The sequence below is a fragment of the Adiantum capillus-veneris genome, chromosome 16 (genome assembly GCF_014529385.1).
Source record: "Adiantum capillus-veneris isolate H3 chromosome 16, ASM1452938v2, whole genome shotgun sequence".
NCBI lineage: Eukaryota > Viridiplantae > Streptophyta > Polypodiopsida > Polypodiales > Pteridaceae > Adiantum > Adiantum capillus-veneris.
In genome coordinates this window covers 27,207,888-27,222,733 of record NC_140946.1, presented here as the reverse complement: position 1 = coordinate 27,222,733, position 14,846 = coordinate 27,207,888, and the positions used below count along the sequence as shown (strand labels likewise).

The following is a 14,846-nucleotide window of genomic DNA, read 5'->3' as shown; positions in this document are numbered from 1 at the left end:
TCAAAGTTTTAAGCAATTCTTACACCCACCAAATCAACCACCACCAAAGAAAGAAGACACATACAAAACGGCCAACAATCTCCCACACCTTTGAAAGGGTAAAAATTGAGAGTCGCCTCCAAGAAAACCATCTCGAACGTCAGCTTTCCCATGAACCATAGCTTGCAAAGGCAAATGAGAGCAAGCAACCAACAACAACAGAAGCCACAATATACAGTAATTAACTCTTCACGGTATCACGAGCTTGCAAAGGCAAACGAGAGCAGGCAACCAACAACAAGAGAAGCCAAAATATACAGTAATTAACTCTTCACGGTATCACGATTACACCTGAACGGTAGAAGAGAAAGAGCCTTGTCATCTACAACTGCCTGGTTTAGAATAAAGCAATGCAAAGGGCTATTTCCCATTGAGATAGATTTTTGGAAATCCCGATCTTCCAAACATTAATTTCTTTTTGGATGATGCCTGGTTTATCTCAGCACCCTGTCAAGATTGGCAGTCGTATCCATTGATAGACCAGTGGTGGTGTTTATCAGCATCGATTTTTGTGAAGGACGCCCCAACAGAGATCTTTGCAAAGCCCACCATGCTCTTCATGGTGCCAACCCTGCACGTTGCATAAAGCCCTTTCCGTGCAGCAATACAGAGAGGTAAACTTCTCCAGATCTAATCATTTACCAGCGGAACTGGCCATACATATGGAAGATCAGGCTGTTCCGTCCATGAAAATTGAGAATAATGTTCTGGAAGTTTCCGCAGCAAATTAGAACGATGTGATGCATGTAGTACGTCATCCCCTGAAACCCAAAGAACAAGCTTCTACATCATGATGCTTGAGCCAATTCAAAGGCCCCATGCAAAACACATAATGACCAAAATGCAAACACCATAATGCTTACCAAACCAAGGGGGCAGGGCTAGGTCTGCTGTCGGCAAGGACCCGGCTAAAGGAGAGGGCTTGAGGAGGATGTTCCTGTATCCACGAGCCTCCCATTCAATGAGGCAAAGGTTGTAATAGAGGGCTAGTGAATGGGGGTAGCCCTTCCACATGCGGACAGCAGGAGCACGAGCCCAAGGGCGGGGTCGCACAGGACGAGCTCCCATGTCGAGGACTTGGGGGGGAGCAGAGACGATGTTAAGGATCTGAAAGGCTTCTACGCGCTGCTTGCCCAAGCGCTGCCTATCCAAACATCGCACGCTTTCCTGCAAATCGGGGTAGGGTAAGAACGTATTGAGAGCCCTGACAGAAAAGTCCTTCCTCCTGCTGCTATTGCCCTTCTTGCAAACATGAGAGGACGGTTGCACACACAGCCTTTGTGCGAGACCAGCTCAACATTTGTATCGAATATGTTTGCTCGATGCTCGTTATCACCTAAATAAAGGACATCTCGTTCAGAATCCAGATGCCTTAGCTCTCCCTCCACACTTACACCGAGCATTTAATGAGGGGCAGTGAGCGGATCAACGGTCGGGATTTGTGGGCGAACTTAACCTTTGGACGGTGCAAAAATCAAGGCAGTACGAAGACTCTAGATAGCTCCCACGATCCGGGATTTGAACCCATAACCTCATGCCACGTGTTTCTGTTGCATAGACTAACCACCTCACTCGCATGCACGCACGCATGCACGGTGTGTACCGTCCATCGCTTTTATGAGGTTTCAAGGGTTTAATTTGCATGCTCTATGCGACCAAAGCATTTCCAAGCATGACATGCCATTCTCCAACAGCCCTTGACTAGCTCCATTCTCTACGTTCACCATTGTCGTCATTGCCAACAAATCGATTATACATGTCCTATAGCCCTTGACTAGCTCCAAACATCATCATAGTCACTTTTAGCATATCGAGTGTACATGTCCTTGCCATCATCATTCTGACAAGACTTATTTTTAAATTTTTAGAAATAACTTTTGTTTGAAGGAAATTTTGGTGGTTATAGAGTTTGTACACTCTAGTTCATTCTGACCTGTTTACACACCTTCCGCCCAAGCTTGGGCGTGAAGACGTGGAATCCAGCCGGCACAACACGATTGGGAGCGCAAAATGGGCTGCGGACAAGAACGTGGGCTGCCAAGACTCCCTGCCCAAGCTTGGGCGGGGAACGAGCTGCTGACAACGCTTCCTGCAAGACACGTCGAGCCAATACGTTGCCGATTAAGTCTGACAGCTTCGCCACGTTTGGAGAACGCGATACCTTCAGTGTGTAACACCTGCCTGTCCGTGCGCAAAAGTGATGGGCAGGCAGAGACTCAGTGTGTATCCAGCCTGATTGTTGAGTTTCAATTTTGACATTTTGATTGGGGGCACACTTTGGGAGCCACTTTTAAGGGTGTTAAGGCGAGTTTTTGGATAACTTTTGTATGTAAGCCTCTAAATTAAGGGAAAAGAGAAAAATGCCTGTTTTACATTGTTTTTGTAGAAATTATCAGCTTGCAGGTTGATTTGTGGAGAATCCAAGAAGGATGTGATTTTTTGATGTCTCATGATGGTTGAAGAGCGCAGCGAGGCAAATAAATTAATATGAGATGAGCTCGGACAGATTCAGATTTGATTGGGAGCTACGAGTTGTTGAAAACCAAAAACTTGAGACTTTAAAAAAAAGTTTGTTATTTTTTCAAATTCGTACGTATTGAATATTTTTTGTGTCGTTTTGTGATTGTGTGCAAGACTCTTTCGACCCTATTTTCGCCTTGCTTTATTGACTAAAAGACTGGAGTCGACTACAAAAATAACAAAAAAGTTTGTTATTTTTCCAAATTCGTACATATTGGATGTTTTTTGTGTCGTTTTGTGATCGTGTGAAGGCCGTCTCCTTTAGACCCTATTTTTGCCTTGCTTTATTTACTAAAAGACTAGAGTTGACTACAAAAATACCCACTTTTCGACTAGCTATATGAGGGAGACGCCCTCTATCATTAGAGAAGGGTACGCGATTGTGATTGTGATTGTGATTGAAGTGGGACCATGATTGTGATTGCGAATGTGTGGACATGTTTCTCTAACAACCTTTGACTAGCTTTGATCTCTGCGTTCATCATCGTCATAACTACCACCATATGGATTGTATGATGGTGCTCACTTTGCTTGTGCTCTTGCGCTTGCTTTTCACTTTGTTGCGGCTATGTAAACATGTCTAACTTTACAACACATAGGCCATGAGAGGCTTCCACAAGTTTTGTCGTAGACCTGTCTACCTTTGTAGTGTGCCGATTGTGAGCAGCTTCCATAAGTTTTGCCCCACACCTATTGTGTGGTGTTTTCTTTAATTGCTCTGTATATTTCCAACAAGCGCTAGCCTAGAACATTCACTCCTTGATAGTAGCCTTTGAGATATAATTTTTCCTGACGTCCTCAAAATTAAATTTAAATGCCGCCTTGATGAAGGGCCTCAACACTATATCACATGGGGTCTTCAATAAAGATTGAGCGGTGGGATCAACGCGGCAAGCAACTAGAGTCTAGGGCCTGTGATTCAAAAATGGTGTGCATTGTCAGGTGGTCTGAGGGCATTCACCCCTGTTCGTTTTCCACTTGTCCATAAGTTGTCTTCTCCAAGTTAAATTTTGGAGCAATATTTGGTCATTTTGACACTACATCATGCACGGAGAATGCCCTCTTCAAGTACCTTAATCAAGCGTTGAGAGAGGTTGAAATAGGGAACATAAGAAATTGACCGAAGAATACAAAGAAAAATTAGGGCCCTATCAAGAGAAAACCTACAATTTTTGCTTCTGATTGTCATGTCATTTTTAGACCTTTTCTTGCTTGCTTTGAAATAGAGGGCAAAAAAATTAACCTTACTTCTCCATAATCCTCCTATTCACCACTCTTAATCTTAAACACACAAGCAATGTGGTTAACATGTCTACTTCACATTAGAGTTGACAAACCGGTCCAACCACTCAATGCTAATCACATGCACTAACACTAACCGCACACACATTTTGGAAAGCGAGAGCAAGAGTAGGAAGGCATAGCCCTCACATATCATAGCCAATGATTTGGATAGGAGAGATTAATAAAAGAGTGATTAGAGATCTAAAATGTAATCAACTTCACTTTCACATAATCAAAACAAAGCAAACTAATAAGAAGAAGAGAGAGTTTGATTAATGAGAATCAACACCTACAGAGGCATTGAGAGCCCAAAAACCTCACGACCACCATCTCTACAAGATCATTGCTCACCCAAATATTCTTATCTCTTAGGTTAGGGATTTTTTATAAGCACAGACTACAAGCCACTATGAAGTATAATTAAATTAAGTCCTTATCCCATAGTCTAATACAAATTGGAACTCCAAATGCGCCCAAGACAATACAATACACATAGGAAATATTATGGTGCATACTTAGCATATCCTTTTCTTGTTGCATGGTTGGTGTAAGCATCCCCCCCCCCCCCCCCCGGCCCTATTTTGGTGCACATCCTGCTGTGACATTGAAGCAAAGCACGGTGACATGATGGAAGTGTGCGTCCTTAGAGGAATGTTGAGATGCATAAAATAAAGCAAGTTGTAAATATCAAAAGCCAATAGAATGTAAACAGAATATGAAATATAAAGTGCAATGACCAATAATCCTACAAATTGAATTGCTTAAAAAAGATGGTCCAATGCATAGCCAAAAAGTAAACAACACAAAGCAAAAACAAAACCTAAACCTTTGTGAAGATTAAACCAGTAAAAATTATAAATTTATCGATGCTAACAAAGGCTATTAAATATGACCCTAAACCCTCCCCCCCTTCCCCCTTATGAGGCCTCCGCTATTAGGAAACCCTCTACATCACATGCATTTAAGCAATAGTTAAATAACCCCTCTTTGCATACACATTTCTATGAATGAAATGATCCCTCTTCCTTTAAAACTTGTAGAACTTTTTTTCAAAGTGATTTGTATAACTCCTTCTATATGGACATAATTTGTAACTTTCTTGAAATTAAAAAGCCCTCTTTATGAACTCATGTAATGGAAATGGCTTATGAACATTGAGAATAGCGGAATTAAGAGAACTATAGTGAGCATTTTTGGCTTTCTAAAAGAAACCCTTAGTGTTGGGTTGAGTTAGGAGGACTTTCATAGTTTTCAGTGCATGATGGAGACTTACCTTTCATTTCACATTCTGTCTTTACTTTTTTTGCATTCTATTGTTTTAGAATGCTAAAGTGAAGTTTCACCTTACATAATTTTAATAAACTTTACACACACACACACACATACACACACATATATATATGTTTTTTGGCATGTGGAAGACCATAGGGTTCATTGTGCAAAGTTGTTGCAAGACTCGGGCCGTTGGATTCTTTGGTTGGATGAGCGCCACATGGCAAGGGTCTTTGTAAAATAACTTTGTTGTCCTTTTGTTTCCTTAGATCATCTTCTTTGAGAGAGAAGTGTCCCTAAGGGATTCAAAAGTCTTGTGAATAGAAAGCTAAAACTTTGGAATAGAAAGCTATTCTCAAAGGCATCATTTACTTTCTCTCCATGCTTGAATATCACTTTAGAGATCAAAACATTAAACAAAATATTCATAGGAGTTTGATCTTATGATGCAGTCTTCGAAAAAGTCCTTTTTGTCTAAGCGGCAAGTTTCCTCCTTATACAAATACAAAATGGAAATTTAGTAGATAAATCTGCAAAATATTCAAACTATTTTCTAGTTTATTTTATCGAGTTTTTTCTCCTTCGTTATCCTTTGCAACCGACTAATCTCGTTTTTCAATTGGCTTAAGCCTAAGCTCAGACACATTTTCTGAAACACTGAGGTATTGATAAACGATTCTCTCATTTGAGGATTTCAAAAAAATATTACTTCACTAAATTATTTAATTATTTTCTATGCTTATTTGAAAGCATTATAATATTCTTTTGTTTTGATTTTTAATGTGTCTTTTTATTCTACTTTGGAATTGGAGCTGATCTCTTGAGACAGTTAATTCCAATGTTGAAAGATTTCAGCTACTAGTGTGGGAAGATTTCAGACAGCAGACTGAACGGAAATCAGAAACTAGACTGAAATGTGGATATTGAAATAAGAATCAGACTTATGTAGTGGAAATAAGGTTCAGATTCAGATTCAGAAGACTAGACGAGAAGTAAGTATAACTGAAATATATGCCATGATTGGGATTACAGATCAAGATTACAGCGAATATGATTACAGGGAGAAAGTACAGCCGACAATACTACCAATGATGCTCAAGTACAATTATAGCCGAAGTGTTAACCCAAGTGATAACAATTGCCAACCCGATAACAATGTAATGGGCCCTATTTATACACTTCGGGTTTACTGTAGTAATTACTCTAGTAATTACTAAGTAATTCGTTGCCCATCTTCTAAGAAGACGTTCCCACATAGTGACTATCCAGCCGTCTACATCCTTCCCTTCTTTCTTGAATTTTGGGAAGATTCCAAAATTTCTGGAAAATTCCCCTGTCTGAATCTGATGTGAGACTGAAAAATCCATCGTCTGGTTCTGATGTTGGGATGCCAGCTTGACCACTGAGAGAATGGCCATTCAAAGATTACAAGTAGGAGTTCAAGAAGGACCAGGGATTGCGAGAGGCAGTTGAAAAGGCCAAGGTGGAGCTCTCACCAGGCCAAGGTAGAGCTGTCATCTCTCCCTGCCTGCTGAAAAGAAAAGTCGCCACTGAATTCTGAGATGGAACTACCCAGTATCCTTCCATGGACTGTCTTCCTTTTGCCTTTGCTCTTTGATCGGGACGGTGCCTGAGAAGTCCCAGCACCAGCATTCTCCTTCTGAATTAGTCAGTAAATGGCCTCCTGCTCAAGCTGATCCCGTCGGTCGGTGGTCATCTCTACTTCATAAGGCATGAGAGAATGGTAGGTTTTGGTATCAGGATCATAGAGTGTACTCCTGCCCTTACTCAGTCTAGTTCTAGCCAGCTTATGACAATGAGAAGCAGTATGGATCCATCCTTCTGGAAGAGGCTGATTAGTTTTGACTCGAGATTCGAAAAGAATCTCAGCCATCTCCCTGTACTGTGGTGCTAGACCCGATTTTGTTGCAATGTCTTTTTCAGGCAATTTGGAAGATTCGACCGTAAGTTGTAGCAACTGATTAGTAATCCTGGTCAATCCTCTGACTTGAATCTTCCACTAGCCCATACACAACTGGATCCTATGCAGCTCCTCTTTCATTGCTTGAATGTCATTGATTTGGAGGGCTTCATTGAGCAACGTCTGCCAAGTCTTCCATTCTACAGTTGACCGCTCATACCAATCCTGAAGCTCATCAGTAATTTTGAAGTATGTGAGATGATCAACTGGTTCTTGATGTTGAGGATACAGCGCTGGAAAGAATATTGGCAGCTCGGTGTCTCTTGCTGAGCAGCATATAAGAGAACTGGAGAATCAGGCACAAATTCTAAGAAATTGAGAACAGCCTGGTTCTCCTGCTACATCATCTTTCTGGTGATTCTCACTAGCTGGAACAGTGTGCGGAGAGCATTTGCCTGTGCTCCTACTGACATCCGTGTTTGAGGTCCTCTGCTAGTGGTTGTCTGGTCCTCAAGAATGGCTTTGACTCTCTGATACAAAACACCTCTGGCAGTTTGCATTTGTATCAAAACTTCCTTGAGTTGAACTCTAACATCCTTCATACAGCGGTAAGTTGGTTTGTTACCCAGCAGAAGTTCCAGTTCCAGAGCTAGGGAGCGACAATCTGGAGTAGAATGCCTTTGCCAGTGCGGGTTTACCACTCTCTCATCAGCATTGAGTATCCATTCAGGAACTCGTTCCAGCAGCTGGACTGTACTGGGATGTGTAGGTAGTCGGCAAGCTTCTTTATCATGGAAAGCTACTGATTTCCAATGTTCTACCATTTAGTCTTTGAAATCTTTCCAAGTCAGTCCAGAGATCATCATCCTCCAGATACTGTCTGGTGATGGAGGCATGTTGATGTCTCAGTTGCCTATTCAGGGTAATGAGCTGCAGTGAATGCTGATGATCAGCAAAACTGGTCCCTCATCCTGTACTTTCATTTTCCCTTTAGCATCTCTGTTGAGATGGGACTGATCAGTTGGCTGATTCCCAGTGTGACTGGGCTGCTGCTCTTCAGTCTGCTGATTACCCGACTGGTGTTCTTTGTCCTGTCCTTCCTGCTAGTCCTCATTCTGGTCTGGCTGGTATGGCTGTGACTAGCCTCCTTCATTTGGTAGTGTCCTTCAAGTACCAGGTCCTGGAGGTGGAGATGGTGGTGGGGCATCATCATCATCCTTTGTATGCCCAGCTTCTTGATCATCCTCCTCCTGATCAGCTTCATCTTCTTCGTCTTCTTCATCCTCATCCGGAGAAGTCTGCTGCTCAATATAATCCATTATAGCTTGGTTCATCAGAGCATTATTGAACTCACCCACCTTGTCCTGCAAATCGCTCTGCATACTTTCCATCAAAGAATTTAAATTTTCTAAGTTGAAAACAGCATTGCCTAAGGGGTTTAAAATTTCAGACAAGCTATCGTAGATGTATCTTTCAGTCACAGCGAAGCCTTCAGAGCTTTATGGTGCAGTAGCAATTTTCTGAATTCCGCCCGCTTCATCCTGATTGTTTCAGCTCGCTCGGCAGCTCTTAGTGCTTCATTCCTTTGACTCTTGAGGATCATGATTTCAGATTCAGCTTTAGCTATCTTTTTGTTTAACAACTCATTAGTCCTTTTTGATTGAGCTTCCAGTACCTTGTGTTGTATGTTCTGCACTTCCTGGGCTTTCTGGAGCGTTTCAATTGATGTTGTGCTTCTGCCAAGTCAACTTTGAGCTTTTTAACTTCTTCTTCCGATCCAGCAGCCTCCACCAGTTGTCCCATACAACTGACAATGGTATTCCAAGAAGACTGTATAAGGACTGAACATCTGTCCTTGACTGTGGTTGGATCAGAATCAATAGGCTCATATATTGCCACTGGAGCCACGTAGGGTAGAGTTGCATAATCAGCTTTGCTGAGCATAAGATGCCCTCTCAATTTCTGAGTCTGCATTTGCTACAACTTATCCTGTTTTACCAATTGCAAAGGGTTTCCAGTATCTATAGGAACTCCACCAAGCCGAGTCGAGAACGCTGGACCTTTCCCTTTGTCCAGTTGACTCTTGCCTTTGTCCCCTGACTGGTCTGTTATCTTCTCAACAGTGACTGGTTTGACATAATCTTTCCCAGACCCAGTAGCAATTGTACTATTTATAACTGACTGGTCAGCCGCAGTCGTCTGAGCAGATTGCTGCTCAGTCTGACTCACCTCAGCTTTCTCAATGCTTACTGCCTTGACCTAGCTTTCTATTTGTTTTAAAACTCACTGCTTTTAGTCAGTGTAATTTTTGGCTTCTTTGAACAGTCGGCTTCATCTGCAGTTGCTTTTCTTTTCAGGTCGGTGGAAATGGTTTGACTATCTGTTTCCTCGTCGTCTGAGGATAGTTCAATTCTCTTTGGTTCAGAAATTGGCTTCTCACTCCAAGCCTGCTTTACCTACTCATTAACATCTGCAGCAGTAGCCCAATACAGGAATTGCCAAACATACCAAGCCTTGAAAACAGTTTGAGATTTTAGCTTGGTAGTCTGCTGGAGTACATTATGCGAGAGTATTTGACAAAGGTTGATATGGACTTGTGGATCCAGTATCTTGGCCAACAGCATAGCAAACAATTTTTCTGACACATACGTTGGGTTGTTCTTAAGGCTTACTGCTTTAGCTACAAACCTGTAAGCAGCGGAGGCTTCCAGTCCTGCTACTGGAACTCCTTGAGCACTTGCCTTGTGCTTCCTTCTAGCCGTTTCATCCTCCTTCATAGCGATACTTATTTGCTGCGCAGTTGCCACAAAAGGTTTGGGCTCATTGGGCATCCTGAATGCAAATGCTATGGCTTCTAGTGTTACGGACACCTTCCTACTATTTACCATGGCACTGCCACTTTCAGCATCAAAGGAATCAAGAACTTGCTTGATGATATCTGAATCAAAAGCAATCCTTGTAGCTTGTAGCACAACTCGAAGATCCCATAGTTGTAGCAGAGTCATTGCTTGATCAGTAAATACATAACGCTGGATTTTACTGTATGGGAGAACGAGAAGGCTTGCCTTTGCCTCAGCAACTATAGCCTGGATTTCCTCAAGAGACTCCTGCATCTTCTCTGAGCGTTTCTTTCTACCCATACACTGTGAGGTCGATGACGAATGACACAGGTGAAGGAGAAGATGACTTACTTGTGTCGAAGTCGTTCCCTGGTGTCGCTGGCAAGACTATCTGACAGTCAACTGTCTCGTCAGAGGTTGAAGTTTGCGGCTGTATTGAAGAAACCTCGGAGCTCGGCGATGGCGAATAGTTGACAGGAGGGAAGCGTCGCGCATGAGATTTATGAGGAAAAATGCTAACTCTCCTGACTGTTATACGTGTTCGCGCCATAAAAGCTCTAGCACTCGCCGCTCCTAGACTTGTGTGCGCCGTTGCTGTCGTGGCAAACATGCATTGGACAAGACTGCGACCCATCCTTGTAATAATTACCATTGGCATGCCATTTGATCGTTGGCCACTTAAAAATTGGAAAGTGTGTCCATACTGGTTCTGAACTGATTCCCACTCTGGCTGGACCATACTGGTAGTGATTCTAAGGTCAGCCTGATCTGGTTCTTCTGGTATTGGTTTTGAAACTGGAACTGGTTGCACATGAAAAAGTCCAAAAATATCTGATTCCGGTATCTCTTGATCAGCAACCTCCAGTTCCTTAGTACCTTGTTCCGACCCAATTTCTCTGGTCTCTGAATAAAAAAGCTTGATCTTTGCTTCATTATATACTCCCGGCAACATCAGTCCAGATAAATCTTTCAATCTGGCTGTGCCATTGGAGAAGACCCAATCGACCTCAAAAGGTCCTACCTAGGCAATCTTCAAGTTCGGCTTCTTTGGACCCAGTCTAGACTGATATAGAAGCACTAAGTCTCCTTTTTGGAATTCTGGAACTCTAATTCGGCGATCATGCCAGTGCTTCCTTCGTTGTTGAACAATTTCTTGTTCCAATATAGCCCTTTGCCTGAGTTCGTCTAACTGCATCAGTTCATCCAGCCTTTTCTTAAGATTATGGTTGAAGTCTAGTCCATACTTCACAGCCATTCTCAGACTGAGGATTACAAACTCCATAGGAACCACAGCTTCAGTACCATACACCATTCTGAATGGTGTCATTCCATAGTTACCTTATAAGCTGTCCTATAAGCCCATAGATCAGGCTGAAGTTTCAAATCCCACTGGTCTGGTTTCTTTTGCACCACCTTAGTGAGAATAGTCTTTATTGTCTTATTGCTACTTCCAACCTGTCCATTGCATCTGGGATAGTAAGGAGTAGATTTCCGATGCTTGACTGAAAGCATATCCAAGAGGATTTCCATAGTGTCATTGATAAAATGTGTGCCTTGATCGGTCGCAATCTCTACTGGACATCCATATCGGTAGACAATATTCTCAAACAGAAACCTTGCAGTTGACTTGGCTGTGTTGTCAGGAAGAGCCTTAGCTTCAACCCACTTGGTAACATAACAAGTAGCCATCACTATGTACTTGTTCTTCCTGGGAGTTACCTTTTTAAAAGGTCCCATAAAATCCAATCCCCATTTCATGAATACTCCCAATGGTTGTATTGGCATTAAGGGAGTCATATCTGCAACTGTTGGTCGGCCCATTCTTTGGCATATGTCACAAGTTTTACAAAAACTTATGACATCAGCAATCAATGTTTGCCACCACAGACCAGCTTGCAGAATCTTCTTGTAGGTTACTTCATTGGAAAAGTGTCCACCAGACTCACCATTATGCGCTTCTGAAATCACTTGCATTCTTCCTTCCATAGGAACACATCGCCGAAGTATACCATCCACACCCAGTCGATAAAGTAATCCTCCTATGATGGTAAATTTCAGGCTTTTTATGATCAGAGCTTTCTTCTGATTCTGCTTCCAATCCTTTGGAAAGGAACCTTGGGAAAGGAATTGATAAATATCATACCATTCAGGATCCACTGATTCTTCTGCTTCTAACTGAAATAAATCAGCATCCACTGGCTCATCTCTCAATGGTGATTCTGAATATCCTTCCGTACTTCTTGAAAGAAAGTCAGCTCCACAGTGGTTTCGGCCAGACTTATGGAAAATTATGAATTCAAATTCCATATAGAACATCATCCATTTGATCAGCCTGCCTTGAATAATGACTTTGTTAATCAGAAACAGAAGACCTTGATGGTCCACATAAAAATGAAATAACTTTCCCAACAGGTAATGCCTGAACTTCGTGGCGCTAAAAACCATTCCGAGATCTTCTCTCTCAGTAGTCGTATAGCCTTGTTCAGCCTGACTGAATCTGCGACTAGCAAAATAAACTGGTTAGTCTGTTCTGCCATCTAGCTGAGCTAATATTGCCCCCATTGCCAATCTTGAAGCATCCACATGTACGTGAAAAATAATATCCCAATTCGGCTGCCTAAGGACTGGTTTACCGGTAATGGCTTTTTTCAAATTCTGGAAACTCTCCTCACACTCAGCAGTCCAGTTGAACTTACTGGTCTTCTTTGTAAGCTTATATAGTGGTACTGCTTGAGAAGCAAACTTGTGTACAAATCTTCTATAGAAATTCACATAACCCAAGAAAGAACTCAACTCTGAAGTAGTTCTGGGTGCTTTAGCTTGCTGGACACACTGTATTTTGTCATTGGCCATCTCTATTCCATTGCGGGAAACCACATGTCCCAGTAGCTATCCCTTCCATACTAGCAAAACAGATTTGAATGGATTCAGTTCCTCTTCTCCTGATAGCGTTTAAAAACCATCTCTAGGAATAGAAGGTGTTGGTCCTCATCTGAATAGACAATGAAGTCATCCATGAAAATGGCAAGGAACCGATGAAGAAATTCATTAAACATCTCCATCATACACCGCTGAAAAGTAGCTGGTGCATGGCACAGGCCAAAAGGCATCACCAGATACATGAAAGCTCCCCACTCAGTGATGAAAGTGGTCTTAGCTCTATCTTCAGGAGCGATCTGTAACTGGTTATAGACGCTATAACCGTCCATGAAGCTATACATCTCATACCCTGCGATCTCATCAAGCAACATATCAGTAAAAGGTAAAGGAAATGGATCCTTAATAGTCTGGGCATTTAGTTTCCTATAGTCGACACAAACTCTTAATTTCCCATTCTTTTTAGGAACGACGATTATGGGAAATAGCCAATCACTACTTGCTACTTCCGTAATGAACCCAGCCTTGAGAAGATTATCAATCTCCTCCTTGACCTTCTTTGCATAATTGGGGTTCATCCGGTACCTTTGCAATCTTACTGGCCTAGCATCTGGTTTCAGTGGTATTCGGTGCTGACAGACTTCAGGATCTACTCCCTTCAAATCTGTATGTTCCCAGGCAAACACATCTTTATAGTTCTGGAACATTTCCCATGCCTTTTCCTTCATTGCCGGGTTGAGGTGTTTGTTGACCTTGATCATTCTGGGATTTTCCTCTGATCTCAAGTTCCACTCTTCTACTTCCTGATCATCTGGAAGCAACCAGTTTGGTCTGCCTCCTTTTCGTTTGGTCGATTCTTCAGCATAGTCCCAGGATGGTCCATTCATTTCTGAATCATTATTCTGATCCAGTGGGTACTCTTCAGAACATACTAGTTCCTCTACTATACCAGTATTAGCTGGTTCCTCCATCCTTCCAGTTAGCTAAACTGTTCTTTTCCCCGCATTGACTTCGGTAAACTGATCAGGGAATTGTCTCTTCTGCTTGTCAGCCTGTTCTTTGTTCATCAAGACTGCATTCAAGTCGATTTCTGCCAAAGGGAATATGTTCATAGCCGCTAGCATTCGCTCGATTTTCTTGGCTCTGTACTTCTGACACAACTCCTTTGGCCTCAATTCCTTTTTCCAGCTCCTGATGTTGTTGGTCTGGATTTGGATTCTGCCACTGGCCCCTTCTATGGTCAAAGTTTGGTTTGCATAGTCATGAACAGCATGTGTTGTTCTTAACCATGGGCGCCCTAGTAGCATTCCATATGCTCCCTGCACATTTAGGACTAGGAAACTGGTTTTGAATTTCTCCCTCCCAACTCTTATCTACATGTTTTCAATCATACCCGTTGCCTGTACGACTCTATGATCTGCCATTCTTACTTTGAATGGTGCTGGTTTCATATTAGTGATACCCATTCTTTGCTGAAGATGGGCTCCCATTATGTTGACTCCTGCCCCTCCATCCAAAATAACGCTTGAGAGAGGTTCCCACTGCTTCCTGACCTTGTAGTCTACCTGAATAAGTGGAACTTCATCATCCCGAACAGTCGTCGGGTCCACTGCTCTGGCCTCTGCTTCAGTCTTCCTGCGCTGTCTGATAAAGTTGGCAACCTCAGGCAAGGTCTTTCTTATATCCTCCAGTTCTACAGTCAGCTTCTGGATTCTATGACAAATTTTCACATGAATTTCTTCTCGCTCTTGGTCAAACTGATTGTCAAAGCTTGAAGAGCTAGTATCTTCACACTGTCCCCACTCTTCTTTTGCAGTGCTCCTACTCTTTCCATCCACTCCCATTTCATCAGCTAGTCCATGTTCCACAGCCAGCATGGTCTCCGTCATAGCCGGTACTGACTGATCTTTATCAGTCGATTGGGCTGGTATCCTCTGAATGACTCTAGCTTTGGAAATTTCCGACTACTTTGGCAGCTTCTTAGCTAAATCCTCCGTGATTTTAGCTGCTAGTTCCCGCTGCTCTTGCCACTCATCCACCACCTTTTCTTTACCTTTGGCCTTCCAAACTTCCCTTTGTTGAGCCCACTTGCT

At 42.5% G+C, this 14,846-nt stretch overlaps 1 protein-coding gene across 1 annotated transcript; it reads right to left on the bottom strand.

Annotated features, from left to right (window-relative positions):
• Positions 1–282: 282 nt before the first annotated feature.
• LOC147438762 (uncharacterized) lies at positions 283–1,410 on the bottom strand. Its single transcript, XM_086484191.1, has 3 exons — positions 903–1,410; positions 700–800; positions 283–610 (listed from the first exon to the last, which is right to left on the bottom strand). Exons 1-3 carry the CDS (start codon positions 1,105–1,107, stop codon positions 536–538), a joined length of 381 nt encoding a protein of 126 aa, XP_086340317.1. The 5' UTR covers positions 1,108–1,410; the 3' UTR covers positions 283–535.
• Positions 1,411–14,846: the final 13,436 nt, after the last annotated feature.

Coding starts and splice junctions, on each gene's coding strand:
- LOC147438762 (XM_086484191.1), bottom strand. CDS start 1,107: ATGGGAGCTCGTCCTGTGCGACCCCGCCCTTGGGCTCGTGCTCCTGCT. Junction 801..902: donor AGCCCTGCCCCCTTGGTTTG/GTAAGCATTATG, acceptor TTTGGGTTTCAG/GGGATGACGTACTACATGCA. Junction 611..699: donor AACAGCCTGATCTTCCATAT/GTATGGCCAGTT, acceptor TGCAACGTGCAG/GGTTGGCACCATGAAGAGCA.